Source organism: Plecotus auritus (genome assembly GCF_963455305.1).
Source record: "Plecotus auritus genome assembly, chromosome: 6".
NCBI lineage: Eukaryota > Metazoa > Chordata > Mammalia > Chiroptera > Vespertilionidae > Plecotus > Plecotus auritus.
Window position 1 is genome coordinate 517,506 of NC_137773.1, and position 24,439 is coordinate 541,944.

The 24,439-nt window shown below is 56.8% G+C and overlaps 2 protein-coding genes across 4 annotated transcripts in view; both read right to left on the bottom strand.

Moving 5' to 3' along the window:
* Window positions 1-14,414, bottom strand: part of CHLSN (cholesin) — a gene marked incomplete at its 5' end in the record, with an annotated part of 70,659 nt that extends 56,245 nt beyond the window's left edge. The window contains 2 exons of one of the 2 annotated variants that reach the window (XM_080677046.1): window positions 9,156-9,279; window positions 14,332-14,414. In XM_080677046.1, coding sequence (XP_080533172.1) covers window positions 9,156-9,279; window positions 14,332-14,414 — 207 coding nt within the window. Of the gene's footprint in view, window positions 1-9,155; window positions 9,280-13,978; window positions 14,270-14,331 lie in introns of those variants that run through there. The other variant, XM_080677047.1, reaches the window with a different exon arrangement.
* A 1,918-nt stretch (window positions 14,415-16,332) lies between these two features.
* ZFAND2A (zinc finger AN1-type containing 2A) lies at window positions 16,333-23,195 on the bottom strand. 2 transcript variants are annotated; one of them, XM_080673352.1, is made up of 5 exons: window positions 22,945-23,195; window positions 21,567-21,656; window positions 20,703-20,797; window positions 19,695-19,849; window positions 16,333-17,585 (listed from the first exon to the last, which is right to left on the bottom strand). In XM_080673352.1, the coding sequence occupies exons 2-5, from the start codon at window positions 21,619-21,621 to the stop codon at window positions 17,297-17,299; spliced, it is 594 nt and encodes a 197-aa protein (XP_080529478.1). In that variant the 5' UTR covers window positions 21,622-21,656; window positions 22,945-23,195; the 3' UTR covers window positions 16,333-17,296. The 2 variants fall into 2 exon arrangements, with proteins under 2 accessions (XP_080529478.1, XP_080529479.1); XM_080673353.1 differs by having other exon boundaries at window positions 19,721-19,849; window positions 22,945-23,163.
* Between the last annotated feature and the right edge of the window lie 1,244 nt (window positions 23,196-24,439).

Sequence of the window (24,439 nt, forward strand, 5' to 3'; positions counted from 1 at the left end):
CTTTCAAAAGTAAGTTTTCTTTAAGAAAACATAACACCGGGCACCCCATGGCACAGCACAGCCCTCTGGCCGCTGTGAGCGCCATCACAGGGGACTGGTTCACTCCCGCGCTGGGAGCCCACCTCGCCCACCCGCCAGGGGCTCCAGCAGAAGACGCTCCCTCCCGAGCAGGCCCCACACTTAGCCGCCCCCTCCCACTCAGAACACAGAAGGACAAGGGACCCCAGAGAACAGGACTTGGAGTGCTGGGAGGAGCCTCAGAAGTCTCCCAGTTCACACCCCCCCCCAAATCCATCCAGTGCACCCCAGAAACACCCCCGCACCCCCCGTCCCAGCCGAGCATTTCCCTCTCGCACGGGTTCTGAGAGGCCCTCGCTGGCAGCTGCACCTCCCCCTGCGGTTGCTCACCGCTCCCAGCTCGGACCTCCGGAGAGCGCAGCGCAGAGCCCGCTGGACGGCACAGTGCGGCCTGGAGCCCTGAAGGCAGCGGCGGCTCCCCGACCGGAGGTCAGCTCCGCGTCGGCCATCCCCACACGGAGGCCGAGCAGCAGAGCCAAGGTGCCCTGAGCCCCAGCCTTTCAAATCCTGGACAAGGCTCCATCTGGGATTCCAGGGGGGTTCCGTGTTCTGTGGGTTTGTCCTCGCGTGTCCTGGCAGCTGCAGCCAGGCACCTGGTCAGTACCTCCCATGAGACGCAGGAGGTGGGGCTGGGACTCAGCTGGCTGGAGGCTCCACACTCAGGCTCCGGACTGCCCGGGCCCGTGTCCGGAGAGAGGACACAGGTGTCCAAGCCCAACAAAAAGTGCCCATTAGCACAGCTGAACTCCCTGGTGGCTGAACGTCCCCTCTACGCACATACTAACTCACATTCCAAACCAAAGGTTCTCCTGCAGCTCGCAAACGCCCGTTCTCTCCCACATCAGCCTTCTGTGTGCGGTGCCACGGCAACCTGTCCCACCACAGCGATGCCACCTCCCTCACAGTGCCCACAGGAGAGGCCTCAGGGTGCCCCACCTCAAGTGCATCCCAGCTTCCTTTCAGCAGGAGACCCGGAGCGGGAGTGGGGTGGGGGGGGAGGGGGGCATGAGGCCAGGGAGGGCTGCTCTGCAGCAGGGACCACTCAGATATGGGAGCCAGCCAGCTGGAGGCCACCCGTCACAGCTGTGACCCAGGAAATGCCTTCCCACTGATGGGGAAAATGAGACATTCTTGGGGGGCTAGCAATCTGAATGTGTGCCAGTACCTAATGCACATTCTTGTTAGCCTATAGCCTAGTCACTACCCCTTTAATTATCTGGTCCTGCAAGGCCTGTTTACCCAAGTACTCCCCCCGTTCTAGAGAGGCCCCAGTAAACCACGAACAATACACAGCCCCAGACGGGGTCTCAGTGCTGGCGCCAGGCCAGGCCGTGAGATGTGCTCTCCCGGCCCCCATCCCAGCACATGGAGCTTTTTGCAAAGCCCGTGAGAGGTCCGGAAGTCCCATCCATATTTGGGGGACAAAGAAACCAAAGGGCATAAAGGGAAAGCTCCCTCCATATCGGGGGGCTCAGGATTGGAGAGGAACGGCCTCCCCTGAGCCCTGTACCGGTCCATGGAAACGTCTGGAAATAATGGGTTTCTCCTGTGCCTCCGGTACTCCTGCGCGTTCTTCCGTCGCCTGGAAAATTTGTAACGCCACTTTGGTGGCTCCATCATGGAGCCCACAACAGTGCAAACCACAGCCCCGGGCCAGCTCGCCTGCCAGCTAGCTTTGGCAAACGAACTAGATTTGGGCCCAGCCCTGCCCGCTCACTTACGCACGCCTGGCATCACTGACGGTGTGGCAGACGGGGCCCACCAAGCCCGAGGCACTTCAGAGCTGGCACCGAGGGAAGGAATTTACCAAACCCTGATTTGCTTTAGACCAGCTCTGATGAGGGGGGAGGGATGGGGACCAAAAACACTGACCCAAATGTCAACAACTATTCTCATGAAGATCAAAGAGCTGACAAAAGAGTAGGGAATTTCAGGCCCAAACTGAGGGGAGCAGAGCTGGCGCCCAGCGCTGTGCAGGGGCAGTCCACCCAGGGCAGGTGCCTGGGGCATAAACTCAGCTGGGCGAGTATGGGGTGCATCTTGCCGGCATCCTTCATTCCTTCTGAGCTCTGCACTGCGTCCCGTGACACCTGAGCTAAGCACAAGCTCCAAGCACTGAACAAAAACAGAAGAACAGACTGACTGCTGGGGTAAGAGGCAAGCCCAAGAGTTTAGAGAGGGTGAAAATGTTTAAAAGGACAGAGTGTGTAGAGAGAGAGAGAACCAAGATGGCGGCATAGGCGAACACCTAAACGGCTGCCTCGCACAACAATTTCACAACTACAGCTAAAAGACAGAACGGACAGCATCCAGAACCACAGGAAGGCTGGCTGAGTGGAAATTCCACAACTAGAAGGAAGGAGAGGGGCACACGGAGACTCAGAGGAGTTGCAAAAGGCTGAGGTACGGAGACATGCGCTCGGAGAGGACGGGCGGCTGAGTGCCTGGCTAGCTTTCTCTAGTGGGAGAGAGACGGAAGCTCCCGACTGCACTGAACCCCAGTTCCGGGCAAGACCTTGGGGTCCCAGACTCATACGGGAGGAGTCTGGACTGTCAGGAAAAGAGAGGAGCGCATGGAAACTCAGGGGAGCCGTGAAAGGCAGAGGTCTGGAGGCGCGCGCGCGAGTGCACACAGAGAGGACTGACTGCTGAGTGTGCCGCTGGCTTTCTCTAGCGGGAGGAAGGCGGGAGCTCCCGACTGCACTGAACCCCAGTTCCGACTGCACTGAACCCCAGTTCCGGGCAAGACCTTGGGGTCCCAGACTCATACAGGGGAGTCTAGACTGTCAGGAAAAGAGAGGAGCGCATGGAAACTCAGGGGAGCCGCGAAAGGCAGAGGTCTGGAGGCGTGGCACGAGTGTGCGCAGAGAGGACTGACTGCTGAGTGTGCCGCTGGCTTTCTCTAGCGGGAGGAAGGCGGGAGCTCCCGACTGCACTGAACTCCAGTTCCGGGCGAGAATCTGGGAATCCAGACTCATTCAGGGAGAAACTGGACTGTCTGGCAGAGGGCGAAACTCAAGGGTGGCTTTCTCTCAGAGGTGCTTGCAGCAATTACCGAGGGACACTGAGACCAGGGGCCTCATAGGGCAGGGCTGACGGGAAGCCAAGGCTGTCTGCTCCGCCCTGAGACTCCGCCCCATCCAAGCTGAGCACAGAGGCTTTTGCAATTTTTCGAGTTTTGTCCCATAAGGCTGTCTCCAGCACAGAAGTTCTCCCAGCGTAGACACAGCTGATCCTCACAGCCAATTGGCCTGGAGGTCAATTCCTCCCAGTGATACCAACAACAATCAAGACTTAACTACAACAAGGCTGTACACACAGTCCACAAAGGGGTGCACCAAGAGTGTCCACCTCAGGTAACTGGGGAGGCTGAGCCACTGGGCCATATAGGACACCTAGCACACAAAGCCACTCTACCAACTCAGGGAAGCAGCGAAAATGCGGAGACAAAGAAACAGATCACAAATGAAAGAAATGGAGGAAAACAAACGACTGGATATAGAGTTCAAAACCATGGTTATAAGGTTTTTTTAAACTATAGTCTGGCCCTCCAACGGTCTGAGGGACAGTGAACTGGCCCCCTGTTTAAAAAGTTTGAGGACCCCTGATCTACACTAATAAAAGAGCAACATGGTAATTGACCGTACCTTTGCAACGCCCACCAGCCAATCAGGAGTGAGCATGCAAATTAACCCAACAAAGATGGCGTTCTGCACCACCCCAGCCACTCCGGGCCTCTGGGCAGCATGGGAAGGCAGAAAGGCGGCTCTGGGCCGGAGCGGAAAGGCGGCTCCAGCCAGAGCGAAGGCGATGCCGGCAGCCAGGGGAAGGGAGGCCCATTCCTGCACGATAAAAGGCTAATATGCTAAGTCTCCGTCTGGGTAATGACATCACGTAGCAACGCCCGGCTTCCTCTCCCTAGCGACTAGCCTCCTTGGTGTTTCTTCAGCCCAGGAACACGACTTGCTTTATACCCAGGTGGAAATATTTTACACTTTAACCAAATGTCTGTGAAGCATTTTCCCATGCCTCATCTCATTTGATCCTCACAGAAGTCCTGGAGTCAGCAGACAGGAGACTTGGTAGAATCCTGTTTTCTTTTCATTAGCCAGAAAACGGAGATTTAGAAAGCTTAGAAACTTGACCAGACTGAACGGAAGTAAGAAATGGTGGACCTTGAAAGTGACTTCAGGTTCTCTCACTGCACAGAATGTAGTCAGACACTGCTGCAGTTAAATATTTTACCCTTCGTTCTCCCTGCGTGACCTACAATAATAATCTGCTTTGTGTTGGTATTTCCTGCTGTGTTGCTGACAATTACCTGAAAGAGAAGTTGGGGTGCTTCACTGGGCTGGGAAAGTTTAGCTAAATCAGAAAGCAGGTCTGATTAAGCAAGTTTATTCTATACACATAAAAGCTTAAGTTGACTCGCACATGCACGATACATATAAAGCTCTCGCTGGTGCCAATTGCACACGTGTGTTTCTATCTGTCATTGGGAATTGTGAATTTGGTTGACACTTCTGTTGTAGAGAAAGGGTGGATATCGAAGTTAAAGTATTTCTTCTAATTAATTTCCTTTCAATGTGCACGAATCCATGCCCCGGGCCCTCGTTACAAGTAACTGAAAACTGTTTCACTAGTGAGCTCTGAAGTGTGAACTATACAGACCTGCCCTTCACCCACCAGGTCAGCACAGCCAGAAGCGTGCGGACAGGCAGTCCCAGCTGCCTTGGAGGAAAGGAGGCGGGGGGAGTGTGGAGCGGGGCCCCTGGAGGTCAGGCACCAAATTCATCAGACTCGGGGTGCAGACCCTGCCCTGCCACCCCTCCAGGGGCACATCCCAGGGAACGGACACTGTTTCCAGGGGCAACGGCTGCAACCGCAGGGAAATCACTGACCCTGGTCCTGCACTTGGCTCCCTGTCCCCGTCCCCGCCCAGCCCATGTCTGTCAGTTACAATTCAGGCCTGGCAGCCCGTGCTCAGCAGTCACAGAGTAGAAAACAAAACAATGGCAGAGAGGAAATTCTGCTAAGAAGCAGGCTCCCTGGGAGCTGCTTGGCGAGATTAGCAGCCTCTCCCCGTTAAGGACAGAGCCCACTGCCAGGCCAGAGATGTTCCTGTGGCAAGTCCACTGGGTGAGGTCTCTGGCTCAGGCAGATGCTCCGGCTGCAGGTCACGGCCTCTTGGCTGCTTTGCGAGAGCCTGCAGCTTCATGCCCGCGTAACCGGCTGGGTTTCCAAGATTACCCACGCTGCCCGAGAGAGGGCGCCTGCTTCCTTCCCCTATAAACACCACCTGCCACCGAGCAGCCCGCGCTCAGCCTGGAGGGCCCACTGGTCACGTCTCAGCCGTGGGGAGCATGGGGACCAACTGGCTATGCGAGCGCCCCTCACATTCTGAAGGGGAAGAGGTTACTATCCTTCCACAAGTTCCCTGTCACTGTGGGCCAGACTCACTCCACACGCAGGACGGACAGCCTGGCCCGCACCTCGGGCCTCTCCCTTCCCCCACGTTCCGTTGGGAGCCACGCCAGAAGAGCGATGCTTCCTTACGCGGTGCTGGGCAAAGCAGCCCACGCGGCCGCACCCACTGCCGACAATTCTCAGCCGTGCTCTACGGGACCGGCAGGTGTCTCCTACTGTGCTCCCCAGGTAACTGGGAGTCCCCTCCGTTACCGCCGGACGGTGACTGTGCAGGCGACCCAGCCTCCCTGAGAAGCCAGCACCGGCACCTCGGCCCTCGGCATCAGGGGCGGCTCGAGGGTGACAGGAGCTGCACTGTCTCCCTCGGGGCTGGGCGTCTGGGGCAGAACAGACATGCTATGCATGAGCTCAGGGAGCGGGGGCCAACCCGCACCAGCCCTCCCCTCCCAACCCCCAAACGCACCGGAGCCAGAAGCCCGTCTAATCGTGTTCATGGGACACTTGCTCCTCACAACCCGTTCGTTCAAGGAAGAGACCGGTTCTGGACAGGACAGGTCTGGTTCTGTCCTGCCCCTAAGCGCAGGCTCACGAGGAAGGTTCAAGAAGCTCTGAGGCCTGACCGGTGGAGCTCAGTGGTTAGCGCTGACCCATGAACCAAGAGATCACTGGTTCCATTCTGGGTCAGGGCACATGCCTGGGTTGTGGGCTCAGGGCGTGCAGGAGGCAGCCGATTGATGACTCTCTTTCAACAATGTTTCTCTCTCTCTGTCCCTCTCCCTTCTTCCACCTCTGACATCAGTAAAAACACTTACAAAAACCAGCTCTGGGCCGGGGAGGGCAGGGCGCACGCGGAGGCCTGCTGGAGGGCATCACGCTCAGGGGCCCGGAAGCCCATTCAATGGCCCTCGCCCTCAGGGCCTCTGCAAGATGGTTACCACGGCGACGCTGAGGCCTCCACAGAGCACCCTCCTCTCCCCAGTCCAGGCTCGCAAAGGGCCAGTGCAGGTTAATGGCCAGTGAGCTGAGCAAACCAAGAGGCAAGAAGTGAGCAGAGGCCCTCACGACCAGAGCAGCACAGGGGCGCCAGCATGGACCCTGGAGGAAGCTGGACCAGCAGACGAGCAGACACAGCCCGGGGCCGCGCGGGGAGGGGACTAACTCAGGAACACCCCCAGGGGCAATGAAGTACCACCACTTGGGATCCTTCAGCCATCCTGGCGCAGGTCCAGGCCGCTGGTGCTGTGGGAAGTGACCACGTGGGGACCCGCAGCCTCCCAGACAGACATTTCCGGGAGGACAACACAGTGGCCCCCGGGGACAGCGGCGTCTCCCTTCTCCACTGGATTCCAGAGGTTCTCCTAGGACGGGGGCGGGCAGGGGCACGGTACTTTTCCACAAGCTCCCAGTGCGGGGAGGTGCTCCCGGCCCGGCGGCCCACCCTCCGTACACTCAAGTGCCGCGGTCAGCGCTCTGTCCCGCAGCCACGCCGGCCCCTCTTCCCCACTTCCCACGAGAACCAGCGAGTGGAGAAGCACTGCTGTCAGCGGAGAGCAGGGTGTGTTCTCGGGAACCGCCGTCCCCACTTCCTTGGGGGACTGGCCTCACAAGACAAGCAGGGTCTTGAGGACACAAGCCTCCGCCGACCCAACTCGCTGAGACCCACCCCAAAACCCTCCAAGTCTCGGACCTGCGGGGCCCCAGCACCTGTGGGGAAATCAGCAGCCCCTGCGCCCCCTGCTGGCCAGTTGGGGCTACGCCGGCCTTGGTGGGGCCTCGGGATGTCCCCTGGCTCGCTCTCTCCCGCTGGGCCACCTCCTGCGCTGGACCCTTGGCACCTGGCGGACACTGAACCGAAGGCCCGGGGCTGCCAGGGCCTGCCCGAGATGCAGACCAGCGCACACCTGGGCACCACAGACGGGAGAAACCCACCCACAGGCTTGCTTTTCTCCTTCGTTTTCCAGATTTCTCTTAACCAACATGAACTTTAATAACGAAAACAATCACTTTTAACAAAAAGAGCGCCTTCCCCTCCCAGCCCATCCCCGGCAGGAACGGTAACGCGGGCCCCATTTACCATAAAGCCACCCTTGGGTCCTGCAGTGGCGCGGCGGCAGCAGAGTCTGGAGAAGAGGGAAACTGAGACTCTGAGGACAAACCCCAGTCCAAGGCGGGTGCGCATTCACTTAGAGACTGGAGGGCCCAGAAGGCAGCGAGGGCCACAGAAACAGCCCACGGAAGCCGCAGGGGTGACCGAGGTCCCGGAAGAATTGGGGGTTGGACCGTGGGAGCCTGAGTGGCTGCAGGAAGCCGTTTCCATGTGGGAGCCGGGGACACGGGGTGGCACGGGGAGCAGAGCGAGCCAGCAGGCATGGGCACTTGGGCTGGCTGCACCCACCGCCGGGCAGGTGGCCACGGAAGCAGGCTCTTGACCCAGGGCCGTGCGAGCAGGAGAGCCGCCTGGGCTCCCGTGCATCCCGACCCCGTAGGTCCTCAGGGCGCAGGACAGTGCGGGTCCTGGGTGCTGGCCTGGCTTCTTGCCCCACAGCCCGGCTAAGCCAGGCACCTTCTTGGCACATCCCCGCCTCCTCTGCGGCCCAGCTGGCCGGCCAGACTGGTGCACGCTGCCTCCTGAGAGCAGAGCTGCCGACCCGTCATCAGACCCTGCAGCACCTCCAGACTTCCACGGTGGCCGCGGGAGCCCATTCCCGGGCCCCGATGCCACACACACTCGGGCTGACATCTGCTCTAAGAGGCTCAGAGGGCCTGCTCTCCTGCCCCTCGTCCCCCTGCACGGCGACCCTCCCCGACGTCCTGAACAAAGGCTACCCGTCACCTGCCCCGGGGCGAGAGCCCTCGGGGCACAAACCACTGGCCACGGTGTGGACACGCTGCCAGCAACAAGCCCTGGTCCAGTGAGGGTTTCCCAGCCTTCCTTCCGAGGGAGCTGGCGGCGGCCAGGCCAGCTGTGTGCCGGCAGGTCTCTAACGGCTAACCTGCCAGCGGAGTTAGGGAGCAGCCCGTGGCCACGCCAGAGCGTCCAGCTGTTCAGCTCATGGGAATCAGATCACCGCAGCCGGCTCGCTGGCGTGGTTACACTCCCCCCCCCCGCAGCACTGCGGACACCGCCTCAGCAAACCTGACCGCCTGTGACTAATTCGTGCATCTTTGTGCTCTGACCCCCGCGCACCAGGAGCTGGAGAGGCAGCCGACAGCGAAGCACAATCTCATTCAGCACATGGTGGCGGCAGACGGGCACACACTGCCTGTGGCGGGATTACTCTGCTAGATACGGCACTTTAGGCGCCAATTCCTACACGCAGGTTCCCTGGCCGCACTCCGGGTGCCCCCTGGGTGCCAGGCCACCCTGGTCCCTGTGCACAGCCCAAAGGCCCCGCTCCAGCCCTCACCACCTGGCGCCTCTGTGGAGCATCAAACCCCCCTGGAAACGCAGATCTGGTGGCTGCAGGACAGTCATGGTGTTCCAACCCGAGGGACTGGAATTGCTATCTGTCCTAAGAGCTTCCGGAGGACGCTGGGATGCCCACACGTACCCAGTGCCATCCTCTGCGCCACCCACACAGATGCCAGCAGCACGACCCGACCTGTCCCTCCAGGTCAGGCCACAGTGAGGCCGCGTGAGCTGCACCTACCTCAGGACGGGCTTCCGTGGAGCCCCGCGGGGCTGCCGGCGGGGTCTCTGCTGCTGGCGCCCTCTTCAACTTCCTGTCCTTTTTCTCCGGCGCGCCGGGCGCTTTCCTCTTCTGCGCGGCCATCCTGCCCCGGAAAGCAGATGGGAAGGAGAGGTCTCGGGCCACACAGTACTTGCATACACTCCCATCGTGAAGTACAACGGTGTTTCGGGAAATAGGGCGCCCATGGGAACGTGACGGGAGGCCAACCCCAGCGTCATCGCCTCAGACAACCAACCCAACCACCTGGAGGATGAACGTCTTCCTCTTTCTGAGGTTTAACCGACAGGGTCGGCAAGACTGGGTTTATAGTGCATATGAAAAAGGGTACGATCAGTAAGTAGTAACACAATAGACTGTCCGCTTACCCACAGCTGTAACCCTATTTCCCCACCCTGTACACATTCTGTGTTTCTTTTTTTGTATGTTTGGGTTTTTTAATTGCCTTCACAGAGAGGAAGGGAGAGGGAGAGATGGAAGCAATGATGAGAAACATCAACGGGCTGCCTCCTGCACGCCCCACGTGCCCTGACCGGGAATGGAGCCGGAGACCTCCTGCACACGGGATGATGCTCAACCAACTGAGCCACACGGGCTGGGCTCTATTCTGTATTTCTAACTAAACACGAACACACAGCTTTTTAACCCTCAGAGAAAAGGCCCAACACACTGACTGGTTGCCTCCCACAGGCACCTCGACCGGGGCCGGAGATCAAGCCTGGGACCGAGGCTCTTGACCGGAATCAAACCTGCGACCCTCAGGCCAAGGGCCGGGGCTCTATCCATCAGGAAACCAGCGAGGGCAAGAGAGATGTCACTTTAATGACCGTATCAAACCTTTCCAAGAGCGCACATTACAAACTCGTCTCTCCCCGATGGTTGACTATTTGGGTTACTTTTATTTCCTGCTATCACAAACTGACTCACACCAGGGGCCACATCCACGCTGTCACCAGAGCACTGGGTTGCTCACACGCGGAGCCCCTGACGCACCTGCAATGGCTCCTTGGGGTGAGGAAGCAGCAGCGCCTGGGCCCGTAAGGGGCTGACACGTGGCGAGGGCTGGATGGGAGGTGCGTCTGCTTTCTCCAGCTCCACAGGACCCAGAGCTCCACGCGCAAGAACAGAGAAAAGCCCACGGTTCTAATACAAGCGCCTTCGTGGGGCCACGTCCTGGGAAACCGAGGAACGGTGGAGGTCCGGACCCTAGAGGCATGTCAGAGGCTCGGGACCTCCGAGTGGGGACATATGAAGGGACCAGGCTGATTTTTGGAAGCAGCAGGAACTGAACCAACTCCAGCTGCTGGTGCTGGTGGGAGCAGCCAGAGCAGGAAGAAGCCCCCCCGCCCCCCACCCAACCGCTTCGGGCCCCTTTGGGTGGAGCCTAAAAAGGAGCCGAAAATAGAGAAGTATTTTGCCCAGACGCTGCCACGTGGGCATCGTGACGCAGGGGGACAGGCGCCCCGGAGCTGCGACCACATGGTGACCAGCCTGCAGACATACGCGTGCATTTCACGGCACTTCCTTTTAGTGGAAATAACCCCATCACAGAGCAACCAAGGCCTGGATACGTCAATCAGGATAAACCAGTGCAATGGGATCCATTCAAAAATCACAACAGCCCGGCCGTGTGGCTCAGTGGTTGGGCGAAGACCAGCAGGGTAGGGCAGGAGGCAGCCAATCAATGATTCTCTCTCATCAATGTTTCTCTCTCTCTCTTCCTCTCCGTTCCTCTCTCTGAAATTAATAAAAACATCTTTAAAAAATCACAATAAATGAGAACGCGTTACAGATATAGGATGAAAAATGTAGGACACTATGTGTAGTATTGTCCAATTTTGTTTTTAAGAAAACGCTGAAGTAACAGTAGAGAAAGCTCCCTTTGTGTCTGTATATCCCCCAGCTATGAACATGTCTGACAGGCATCAACAAAACCTCTGCCTAAGGGGCGGGGTTACGTGCAGCTCTTTTTCACAGCTCTTTTTCACAGCTCAGTTTTACCTCCCTTTTCTCGGGCTGTGTACTGGGAAAGCATAATTAGCACTGTGACGAGAAACCAGAAAGAATAAGAGACTGCTGACTAGGGGCTTTGAAAAGACGAAGAACTCTGCCAGCAATTACCTTGCTGAGGAAATAAGAAAAGTTAACAAATATTTACGTAACAGTCACCATAAAAGTTAAGTTAAATCTATATTCATTCTGCAAGTTACCATTAGAAAGTTTAATCACTAAGTCTATTTGCTAAAAGGGGAGAAAGACTTTTCCATGTTATAAACAGGTTTCTTTTAATAGTTCCAAGAACTGGCAACTCATGAATCTGAGCCAATGTTTGTACAGAAAACTACATTTCCTTTCACCTATAGTTAGTGGGTTATCGACAGGGGGCTGAGACCATTTGATGAGAAAGAGCAGTCTCTTCAACAGTGGAGCTGGGACAACTGGACGTCCACATGCAGAAGGATGGAGTCGGACCCTACCTCACGCCACACACAGAGCTCCCTCAAAAAGGATAAAAAACCTAAACGTGGGCTCTAAACTCTCAGAGTCTAACAAGAAAACCCAGGAGCAGCTCTTCATGGCCGTGACAGCAGCGTCTCAGATATGACACCAAACATGTCAGCAGCAAAAGGAAAACCAGGTAAGTCACTCACTGGTCAGAACCCAAAAGGTGTGTGCTGCAAATGACGCAAGAAAACAAAAAGGCAACCTACATACAGAACTGGAGAAAGTGCATGCAAGTCAGACATCTGATCGGACACTTGTCCCCAGAATGCGTCAGAACTCTTACAACTCAGGGAAAAAAAATAGCCTTATTTAAAAATGGGCAGAGAGATTTGAATATAAAATTTCCCAAAGGTACGTAAATGGCCAATAAGCACATGGAAAGATGCTCGTCATTGGGAAATGCCAATCACAGGCCATGCCACCTCAGCCCGGCCAGTCAGACAGGTGGTACCTGAGCTCTGGGGAGGATGGGGAGGACCCAGAGCTCCCTCTCACGGCTGTGGGATGGGCGAGTCAGCCACTTTGTCATGGGGAAGGGCACCTCCCAAGGCACAGGACAGAGGCCCCTGAGGGAGGGTCTGGGCCCCACAATCCTCTACGTCTAGGACAGTGGTCGGCAAACCGCGGCTCGTGAGCCACATGCGGCTCTTTGGCCCCTTGAGTGTTCTAACGCCACTTCTTCAAAATAGACTCGCCCAGGCCGAAAACCGACTTCCGCGCATGGGCCACGGAGTTTCAATCGCACTGTACGTGCGCGCCCGCACGTGGTATTTTGTGGAAGAGCCACACTCAAGGGGCCAAAGAGCCGCATGTGGTTCGCGAGCCGCGGTTTGCCGACCACTGGCCTAGGCGGCCAGTCCCAGGGCTGGTAAGCGGAGTCCCAGTTCCTGCGCCCAGGACGGTGGCTGTGTCCTGCCCACTCTGATGCAGGACTATTCCAAGTTCGGACTTGCCCACCTAGACGAACGGCCTCCAACGTCTGCTCTTCTGCTCCCTGACTCTACTGTCCCCCCTACCCTCCCAGCCAAACTCTTTATAAACCCTGTTATGACCACAACAAGCATCCCACCCACCAAGCCCACCTCCCATCTCTCTGGCTCTTTCCAGCTCACCACCTCTGCAATCCTCCTCGCCCCCTTCATTCCACGTCCACAGCGGCGTGTCCACGTCCATCATCACAGTCTCGCCCTTACACACGCTCTCAGCTCCTCTCTGGCAAAACCCCCACGCCCGGGCCTGCTCCTGCTGGCCGGAGGCCCCCAGGACCAGGCTGGTGGGTCCCCCCAGCCCCAGGGCGAGCTCTAGTGACACCCAGGAATTCCACCACTTCTCCCAACTGCAGCCACTGGCCAGTACCACCCGTCTGCTTTCACCTCTCCTAACCGCTCAAGCTCCAAAGTCGCCCCCCACCCCCCTTCCCCATTCTCAGCGGAAGACCTAACTCCCTATCACCGAGCTGCCACAAGCGCCTACATCTTGGGACCTGTCCTCCCCTGTTACCATGGAAATTGTGCAGGCTCCCACAAGGCCAAATGCTGTTCTTGGGTGCTGGGGCCCACCCCCGCCTCCTGCACCCTCTGCCTTCCCTGCCAATGAATCAACCACCACAAGGTCCCACATCTCACACAAGTCTCACACTTGCTTCCCTCTCTGGAGAAACCTCAAGGGCGGTCCACCTGCTCTCCCACCAGGCTTCCGCCCCAACCACGCCACCCAAGGGCGCTCCTCGCCACCCCAGCGCTGACAGATCCTCTCGGCCCCTCTCCACTCGACCTCCGCCTTGGCGTGTAAGACCTGAACAAAACACTAACACAGTTTCTAACAGCTCCAGGCCACATCCTTATGATGACCCTAATCCTCCTAAAAAATGCCTGCCTATGACCTATGAACCAGGTCACGGGTTCGATTCCTGGTTAGGGCACATGCCCCGTTTGGGCTGGATTCCCAGCGTGGGGCGTGTTTTTCTCTCATCATTGATTTTTCTGTCTCTCTCTTCCTTCCTCTCTGAAGTCAACAAAATATGTATTTTTTAAATGCCTGCCCGAGAAAACTCAAGGCTGCCCAAAATATCCAGCCGACCCCTGCACACCCACACACAGGGCCCCCGCGGCCCGCCAGTTCGTTCATTTACCGGGGTGTCAGATTCGGCCTCACCTCAGCTGGAAGACCCCCCAAGTTTCCCACTGCACGAGGAGAAGGCGGCGCCCTCCACGCCTGCGGGTCCCGGTGCGGCCCTCTCCCCGCCCCCGCCCCCGCCCCCGCCCCCGCCCCGCGCTCACTTCGCTCAGCCACGCCGCTGGGGGCAAGTCCCCGCACGCGTGCTGCCCCCGGGTGCTCCGCCAGCCACCGCCGCGCGATGTTTCCCCGGTGCTCATCGCCGTCTCTGACTCCCCAGCCCCTCCCCGACCCATCAAGGGCACTGGGCCCGTCCACCCGGTGGGAGCCCCGAGAGGCGCCGTGACAGAGAGCCCCAGGCGGCGGGGGGCTCAGTCTCCGCGGTCCGCAGGGCCGCCCCGAGGCCGCCGAGGCTCAGCGCCTGGCTCTCCCGCCGCCCCCGCAGGCCCTCCCTCCCGGCCCACGCCCCCACGCGGCGCCCATCCGGCCACTCGGAGACACCGCCGCGCTCGCCTACCTGCGCGTGGCCGCCGACGCCGGCTTCCGGCAGACCCAGCGCCCAGGTAACGCCGTCCCGCCCTCCGGAGCGGCGCCGCCCATTGGACGGGACCCGCCTGCGTCTCTCGAACGACCAATAGCAAGCGGCGGCCGCCAGGGGGCGGGGCTGGGCGCGGGCCGGCAGCGTCATCTCTGGACGCCGCAAGTCGCTGAGAGCCGCCAGTTGCCAGGCAACCCCTCCCCTCGTGCGGCGGTCGGTTTGGGCCCCACGCTGCGGTTTCTGGCCTGGGGCTCGGCTGTTCTGGGGCTGGGAGACCGCCGGGTGCTGGGTCCCTTGGACTTGAATGAACGACGCCGGGTGTGGTCCACGGGGACTCATCTCAAACATTACAAATGTATATAAGTTGTACGGTAAATGCCGTAATTGGAACTGTGTATAATGTTTAAACGTCACCAACATGACACGTGTGCGAAGGTTTTCAAATGCAGCAGAGCCCTATCTGCAAGAGTGTTGTAAATTCAGATTGGTGGCCATGTGTATCTGCATCGAAGCCGGTAAAATTAGACATCCGGGTTGTAGATGCCCGAGTTAAATCCTCTTTCGTTCGGTTTTTAGAAATATTTAACAGTCCAGACACTTTGAGAATGGGAGGAAAGGAAGATAGCGTGTGTGGCCCACTGCTAAGGTGGGAACTGCGAAGGGGGGTGACAGCTGGACAGGAATGTGCAGGTATGAGTCTCTGCAAGGCACATACTCAGCATTTCTGGGCCACAGGTATGAGCGTGTCCAATCTTAATGACTACAGGAAAAGCTATTCACACTGCTCCCACTGGGCCCTAGCCGGTTTGGCTCAGTGGGTAGAGTGTTACATGTGGACTAAGGGTCCTGGGTTCGATTCTGGTCATATCCGGGGTTGCTGGCTCCATCCCCTACAGGGGGTGTGCAGGAGGCAGCCAATCAATAATTCTCTCTCAACATTGATACTCCTCTCTCTTCCTCTCTCAAATCAATAAAAATATATTTTTAAAAAACAACACAAAAGCACTTCTCCCACTGGGCTTACGACTCCACAAACAATATATACGTATAGCTTCCTGCCCTGGGCAGAGATGGAGCACCGACCTACTGCTCAGGCTTGACCCAACAATGCACACAGACTCCTGACACTGAAGGAATTCCCCAAGCTTCCTCCGAATACTAATGCTGGCACTCTGTGAACGTGTACAGTGCGATGCAGCTTACCCATTTGGCACTCCACCCCATACAACCTCATGCCCTGTCCGGAGCCACTCAGTGGCACCTTAGCTCACGTGGATGCTCATGACAGAGGCTGGGAAGGCAGGCAGACCAGGGCCTCGGTACTTGTGAATGACACGAACTTGTGGGTGCAAAGAACAGAGCAAGGACTCAGTGCTGCAGAGGGACAGGAGCAGGGGCTTCTGTTCTCCTGGCCTTGCACACCTTTGGAGCCACCTGCACGAGGACACACAGGGTGCTTGGAGCTCCCCAGAAAGCTCTCTGCAACACTGACACCCCAATCCCACCTGAAGGCAGAAACAGACCAGAGGCAGACAATGATTCTTCCTGAGAAGATGAGGGTCTTCTGCCTTTAGTGTTGAGGATCAGGAGCGGTGTGGTCCAACAGACAGAATGCAAGCCACCCACCTGTTTTTAAAATGTCTTGTTGGTAGCCAGTTAAAAATCAAAACGGAAACCAGTGAAAAAACTTTAATATTTCATTTAATCCATCATATCCAAAATACATTTCAACATGTAACTGTTTTTAAGTGAGATATTTTACTTTTAAAATTTTTGGTATTGCTTTCAAAACCAGTGTTTTATTCTCAACTTGGACAGAAATTTTCATGAGACCTGATCTATACTCAGATTTCATGGTTTACAGTTCAAATATGGCGGGGTCTCTCTTTTCCGCGTCCAGCATGGAAAGAGAGATGATCCGGTTCTTCGAGTAGAGGGGCTGGGGATTGAGAAATAAAAGAAAGAGACAAGACACAGAGATAGAAGGAAAAAGCTGGGACTGGGTGGACCACTGCCCTCTTCTGATGGAGAGACAGTGACCCAGAGCCGATGCAGCGTGTTTATTTTACATCCCCAAATACCAGGAAGTTTCACCAAAAGTCAAGACAAAGGAGATTATTATTCATTCCTGACGCTTGACTGGATTTACATATCAAAACCCACTTCCCTACACCTGGGCAAAGATGAGTCAATGCTGAGAACACATCTGCCTTTTTGGCAAAGCGTGTTCCCAGGGCGTGGTTTTGTCAACGCCACTGGGTTCAGCTGACAATAATTAAAGAATGCCCATGTGCCTTCCCAGGCACTCTACATTAAAAAAATACAGTTCACGTCCCAGCCCTAACTGGTTTGGCTCAGTGGATAGAGCGTCGGCCTGCAGATTGAAGAGTCCCAGGTTCGATTCCAGTCAAGGGCATGTACCTTGGTTGCGGGCACATCCCCAGTGGGGGGTGTGCAGGAGGCAGCTGATTAATGTTTCTCTCTCATCGATGTTTCTAACTCTCTATCCCTCTCCCTTCCTCTCTGTAAAAAATCAATAAAAAAATATATTTAAAAAAAAAAAATACAGTTCACATCCCAAGTTACCAGCAGACTTACAACTTTTCTAACAACTGCATCAAGTCAATGGCTCTAACAGAGCCTGAGCTCAGTGCCTGCTGCGCTGGCGCCTTCCACGTGCTCTGTAAGGGCTGTGACCACAGCGGCTCCGATGCAGCAGCATCACCCGGGAACTTGTTGGACGTGGAAATTCTCAGGGTCCACCCAGGCCCCCAGAAATCACTCTCTGGAGTGGGGCCTGCACTGCTCTAACAGCACCTCTGGGTGATTCTAACGCATTTGGAACAAAGCCAGCAAGAGCACAGAAAGAGTCTTGGTTACGGCAGCCCCAGGAAACAACACAGCTAGACTCCAGCTTTAATTTAGAGTCCAACTTTAATGGAGATTATCTTCGTGCAACTCCTGCACCCACCACTTGACAGAGAACAATGCTCCAGGCTGCGCGCCACCCTCCAGGGCTGGAAGCTGGCTCTCCCTTGTCGGGGGAGGTGTCAGGCCAGCTCACGATCTGGGACTTCTCACCCCCTGATGCTGACGGCTCTGCTCCTGTGTGTGCAGCTATGATCCAGAGGATGTCTGTGCTGAATGCAGAAGTTGCTATGACACTGGTCACAAGCCACGGGCAGCATCTCTTTCTTCTTACACCCCTTTTTCGAGCACCGGAAGGTGAAAACCTGAGAAAGCCAGTTGCTTGTTATTTCAATTGCGTCCATAAGCAATTCTTTAACAAGCCCCACAGTAAGACCATTAACATTTAACTAGAAACAGCTCTTAGTTACTAGGGATGAAGAGGTCAAGGTCTTATTCAAACATCCTATATAGTAAAAGGCTAATATGTAAATCGACCCAACGGTGGAATGACCAGTCTCTAGGACGTGCACTGGCCACCAGGGTAGATGCTCAACACAGGAGCTGTCCCCAGGTGGTCAGTGCGCCCCCAAGGGGAGCGCCGCTCAGCCAGAAGCCCGGCTCACGGCTGCAGTGCTAGGCCGTCAGTCGGACGTCCCCCGAGGGCTCCTGGACTGCGAGGGCTCCTGGACTGCGAGGCCACAGGCCGGTCTGAAGGACCCCTGAGTGTACAAATGTCATGCACTGGGCCTCTAGTTTTACTATAAAACAATGACTACTAATTAAGGAGACAGGAAGTTTTAAAAAGTGATAAATACAAAAGCAGCTGTTAGTTGGGGATTCATGTAGGGTGATTAGAGGTGTTCTCAGGCACACACACACCCGGGGGAGTGGGGACTGGGGACATGGGAGGGAAGGAGGCCAAGCATGGCACATCACGCACAGTCCCTCAGAGGGCTGCTGGCTCCAGGGGCTCAGGAGACATGGAGGTGTCCCCACCAGGAAGAGAGCTGGAACATCGATCTACAGCGCCAGGCACTTCCGAGTGTGTGAAGGTTTAAGAATGTCAGTGAAGAGGGGTGTCCAGCAGCCTGGGGGCACCCCTCCGCAAGGACAGGTGTCAACTGCCTCAAGTGACCTGAGCGTGTGCAACCAGCAGGGACACAGGTGCTGGGCCCCAGGAGAATACCGATGTCGGCAGCAGGTAGGGGAGCAAAGAGCTCCAGAAGAACAAGGCCACACCCACATGAGGCGGAGGGAAGGACTCAGGTGGAAAGTCTGGGCTGAGCCAAGAATGAGAAGACCATGCCAGTTCGGAGCCACCCGGTTAGTGGGTCTTTGCTTTGGAAGACCTTCCCGAGGGCTGGGAGGGCAGAGCACGCAGTGCGCAGCGAGAGCAGGGGAGAGGCGAGGCCAGGAAGGGTGCTGTGCGGCTAAGGCACAGGGATGTTATTCTCTCGGGTTCGAGGAGAAACAGGAGGCAGAAGGTAACGGACCTTACATTTATTTACTGTAATTGTAATTGCTATGTATTCAATGTGACATGTTAAGATAGTTGGTAACTACACATAAGGACCCATGACTGAAACTGAGATTTAAGCTAAACAAAAGCCAGTTTCCTGGGAGGGTGGGAGACGGGGTGAGAATGTGTGGGAGTCAGAATGGGAATAGGAGCTCCATGTTCAGCTCACACTGTGGTAAAGGTGACGCCCAAACCCACAGGTGGACCTGCCAAACCCGAGATCCAACAGTGTGCGCACCTGGAGAAAACAGTTGCCCCAAACGAGCCACATGGCTGCAAGGGAGAGGCGCGGCTGTGTGCCCCACACGCTGGGGCCCAACTGACACCACCACGGCTGCCAGGCGAGAACTCGGGTCCTCTCCGCTTCCGCCTGCACGTCCCCAGGAGGTGCTCAGGGGAAAGCAGGCACGAACAGAATGGCTCTCAAAAACCACATTAACTCTCCATCTTGGGAGAAAGTGTGAGGTTCCCGTAAGGAAAGCAAACCTGTGCTGGCCGATGGCTCAGTGGTTAGAGCGTCAGCCTGCTCACCAAAGGATCACAGGTTTGACTCCTGGTCAATGGCATATAGCTGGGTTGCAGGTTCAATCCCAGGATGTCGGGGCACGTGTGGGAGGCAACCAATCGATGTGTTCCTCTCACATCAATGTTTCTCTCTCTCCCCCACCCCCTTCCTCCCTTCCACACTCTCTAAAAATCAATGGGGAAAAATACCCTTGGGTGAGGATTAACACACAAAAAAAGAAAGCAAATCCTAACATAGACCCAAATACTCAGAGAATGTGTTTATTTGGCTGTAAAAGCCTATGCCACTCACAACACTAACTTTATTAGAGCTTCAGTTTGTATACAAACGATCAGGAGGAATTTTGAGTGCGATAACTGGCCCATTCCCCTAAGGAAAACCACTTACAGAGCTGACAGGGAACTGGTCCTCACCTTCTCCTTCTTCCCAGGACGGCAACTACAATTTCTATCCATGTGCTCACCAACCACCACATCCGGTATCTCCCCCTTCTTTACTGGGATTGGGCAGTTACAAAGCGGGCATACTGGGACCTGAGCATCCTAAAAGAATGAACATAAGATGACATTCCAGATTCAGGCAAGTGAAACTCACAGGAGAAAAAGGCAAGATGGTGCAGTGCATACAAAGCAGCCGGACGCTTAACAACCCGTGAGAACACGGCTCCCAGCAGCTCCACGCCTCACACGGTCAAAACAACCTCCGAGCCTGGGCAGGAGCTGAGGAAACTTAGCTCAGTGAGAACACTGAGGTGACAACTGACATCCGGAAGGTGACAGCTAATCACAGAATCACAGGGGCCTACAGTCTGGGGGCTGAGCTGAAAAGTCACCCAGGAATGCTCCCTCAGCTAGCAAGTCTAAGAAATAAAGCATTGCCACTGATCTCCAAGGCAGACGAACGGAGTAGCTGGGCCTGGTCATCAGTGCCTGTAAACACGAGTGAGTCACCTCCCCCACTTGGAGACCTGGAATAGCCTGGAGGCTCAGATGCCAGCCAGCACTGATCAAAGCACATGACGCCAAGTCATTCCCACACTGACTGCCCGATGAAAAGCAGCAGACTGCCGAGAGAGCTCGCCGAGGCAGGCCCAGCACCACCCGGAAACTGACTACAGGCTGGGAGCCACCTGCAGAAGTCTCCTGAGGGCTGTGCTGCCCGGAACGTCCTGCGATGGTGGAGATGCTCCATACCCACACCATCCGACAGGACACAGCGATCGCTGTCCTGTGATCACGCAACACCCGGAACGGGGCCAGTGTGACTGAGAGACTGACATTAAGTTTAGCTCAACTTTAACCAAGTTATTAGCTACATGAGGCTGGAGTCCATCTTGGACAGCACAGCTTTAAAGAGCAAGAACTAGGATCTTTCGAATAAAGTATGATTAATTACCTTCTTGTATGCAAAGGGACACTTATGTGCAGCGTAGGTAAAATGATCTTTACAGAAATCTTGCTCACATACATCACATTTCAATGGAAGAAAATCTGAAAAAAAAAACACACCTCACATTTGGTTAAATTGTAACATGTCTGCACCTGGATATAAAGCAGGCTGTGCTCCTGAGCTGAAGAAACTGCACGGAGGCTCGTCGCTAGGGAGAGGAAGCCAGGCATTGCTACGTGACATCATTATGTGACATCATTACCCAGCACCCACAGCAACCCCTTCCGGGCTGGGCTGAGCTATGGGCCGCATTTTGCCCCATGGGGTCTTGGCAGCATTGGCTGTGATTTGGTGTCACTCCAGGGTGGTGGTGGGGCCTGTGTCCTACTTGGGGGAAGCTGAGTGTTAGTTTGTTGGCACCAGGTCCATGGTACCGTTTATTATTTTTAAATGGCCAGTGTGAGTCATGGCAGCTCCTGCGTTGAGCGTCTGCCCCCTGGTGGTCAGTGCACATCATAGCGACTGGTTGATCCACCGTTCAGTCAATTTGCATATTAGGTTTTTATTATATAGGATAGGAAACAGGTATTCACCTACACTAAGTTCTTTATGACTGTCAAATACATTTTTGAGGTACTCCTCATGAGAAAAAAATGGGTGTGGGGGGGTCATGAACTTCACGGTGCCAGCAACATTGAGGAATCGATAAAGCTATCTTTCCAAAGGAGAGCCCATCCCATGTGGTGTCACGAGTATTTAAGCAGCACACTTCTATCCACTTGGTCCTGGCAACTAACATAACAGCATTTCTCCCCCACCAAACAGCCAACCAATTGCCTATTTCCTGTTACCATCTCTTAAAGGGCTTACCTAGCTGCTTGCAGGTCTTTTCCGAACAATGCTTCCCCAAGTCAGGGAGCTCCATTAGGGGAGTGTCCAGAGCACAGAGGGTAGCAGCACCTACAGGAATTAGAGAGTTAGGAGGGGAGCAAGGGGGGCTGGTGGTGGCCACCAGGATTTGTAACTTGCAGCTGGAGAGAGCACACCCACATGCTCTGTGGGGAACGTTAATAAATGTCCCTGTCATCCGGGCCCCATCCGGGGATGAAAGCTTCACAAATTCTTGTCTTTCAACAAAGAGAAAAATAGGGGTGGGAGGGTGGGGAGGGGAGGAGTACCAGCTCATTTGGAATCAAGCCCAATTCAGGATTTCAGCAAAACCCAAGTGTGACTCAGGTGGACCAGGGCTTCCATTTCCAATCTGCATGGCTGCCAGGGAAAGCTGCAGCCTCGGCGCCGTTTAAGGCACAATTCCTTTCTTCTGCTGGATACACGTGTTGACATAAACAAACCTGTTACCAGGTGCGAAGTCACGCTAGTTGACTACTTTCCCGAAGAGACTCAACTGTGTCCCTCGCTGCTCCGTGAAACTCTCTTATGCATTTGGGCTTTACTTAGAACTTATTCCTTAACGACAATCTGGGGTTCATCAGGGAGGAGGCAAGCTGTTAACTCGCCGTGGAAAACAGGGGGACAACTGGTGAAGCCACTGCGCTTGAGAGAAAACGGAGGCCCACAGCAGCCTCCCAAGGTGCCCTCTGTGACCCGGTCCCCACCTCATCTAAGAAAACTCTTGTCCCTCCCAGAATTCAAATCCCGAGGGCTTTCCGGACCTTCCCATCCGCTCCCTCCGCTCCTGGGAGCATCTCCTATGCTGCCCCCTCGCGGCGGGGTAGTGTCGCTCCCTCGAAAGGGCCTCTGCCACCATCCTCACCACGCCGCACCCAAGCCACAGAGCCGCTGCTCTTCCGGGATCGATCCTGAAACCCTTCCCGGCACAGTCGGTTTGCAACCGCAGACCCGTCCTTTCCTATCAACCCTGCGGGGCGAGGTTTGCCCGTCGCTGTGTCGCAGCGCGCAACACCTAACGGGTGCTCCGACCTCTGGTGGAAGGAAATGCCGAGAGCCCCACCTCGGTCCTGGACACCGCAGCAGCGGCCTGAGAGCCCTGACCCGGGGTGACTCTGCTGGAACATTAGCGCGCTAATCCGTCCCCACAAGCCGGAGCCCTGCTGCGGCCCCTGGGCCCCGGCCCCGGCCCAGCCCTGGACCCCGGTCGCTGCGCCCCGCCCCAAGCCTGGATCCTGGCCCCGATGCTCCTGCCGGGCCCCTGCCCCAGCCCCAGGCTGGACCCCGGCCCCGATGCTCTTGCCGGGCCCCAGCCCCAGCCTGGACCCCGGCCCCGCACCTGGCTCTGGTCGAAGGCCGGCGCAGCCGCGGAGGCGTGCCGAAGGTGGCGCAGCCGGAGAACTGGGTGGTCCTCTTCTGTGTCCCAAGACCGAAAGGACGAGGAAAACTGGGCCCGAGAAGCGACCGAGGTCCGCCCGAGCCCGGGAGCGAGAGCAGCATCGCGCCCCTCCCAGGTCCCTTCCATTTATTCGCGGCTGACGCGTCCCAGAGCCGCCTGGACGCCGGCGTTCCCGCGCGCCCCGATGACGACACCTCCGGATAGGCCAATCCCGTCCCGCCGTTCATGGCGCGCCCCAAACGTCATCGGAAGTCCGACCAATCCCATCCGGTCGCGACCGTGTCGGCCCGCCCACTCCTCGACGCCCCGCCTCCCTTCTCCAACAGTCACGCAGCTTCTCGAAGCGCAGTCACCGTGACGCAGCTCCGCGCAGGCGCACTGGGCCCACCGCCAGGCGCGGGAAAGCGGAGTCGTGGGGGAGCGGCCGCGAGCGCGTGTGGCCGGGTGGCCTCGAGGCCCGCGCAGATGGACGGACCGCGCTGGACGGCGCCGGCGGGCGGCGCGGAGGGCCGCAGCGAGGTACGGAGCTGTCAGGGCAGTGGCCCGCGGGGTCAGCGAGGCTGGGGTGCCGGGTGGGCCCCAGGTCCTCGGGCGCCCTGGGAGCGTGGCCGTCCGAGGAGGAGAAAAAGCTCTTCTTTCCGGAAGAACGCGGATGGTTTAACCGTGCATAGAGAAACGGCGGCGGTACCGACATGTTCCCCGAGCCGCCTGTCGGTGCCTGACCGCAGGCTTCACTGTGGGGCGTAGGCCCGGACGTGGGCGGGGACGTGGCCGTGGCAGCCGGACTCACCCCGGGCGTCGCCTCAGCATCACGATGTCATGACGTCACCGCAAGTGGCCATCGCTGCTGGTCTGTGGGCCCCGTGAGCCGGCGCCATGCGTGCTCGGGGCAGCGCTCTGTGTTTCCGTTGAAAGGACGCCGTATGTGATGGGCGCTGTGGGTTCCTTAATGTTGGAACGGCGACAGCCTGAACTTGCTTACCCGACGCCGTCATTTCTCCCTATTTTACCGCACAGTCGTCTCGGGCTCAGGGAACCGGCAGCACTGGAGCGCCAGCTTGGCCACCCCGCACAGCCAGACGCCACAGGAAGCACAGAAATGCCAAAGCCCCAACGGAATCGCTGCGAAACAGACCCCAGTTCACCTGTTGGAACGGAAACAAGAAAACAGGGGCGCCTGTTGCACCTCAGCTGGGACCGTGCCCGCGGGTCTGTCTGCAGGGTTTCTGCACCCTGGCCGTGGCCCAATGACCGCAGAAGCTCTGCAAGCCTTGATTTTTGGAGTTACAGATCTTAGCAAGTAGGCAGGTGCACAAAGGTGGAGGCGAAAATAGCTAGGGTAGACTGTGTGTGTGTGTGCGCGCGCGTGCGTGCATTTATACACATGCTAGAGGCCCCATGCACAAAAATTCGTGTAAGAGTAGGCCTTCCTTCC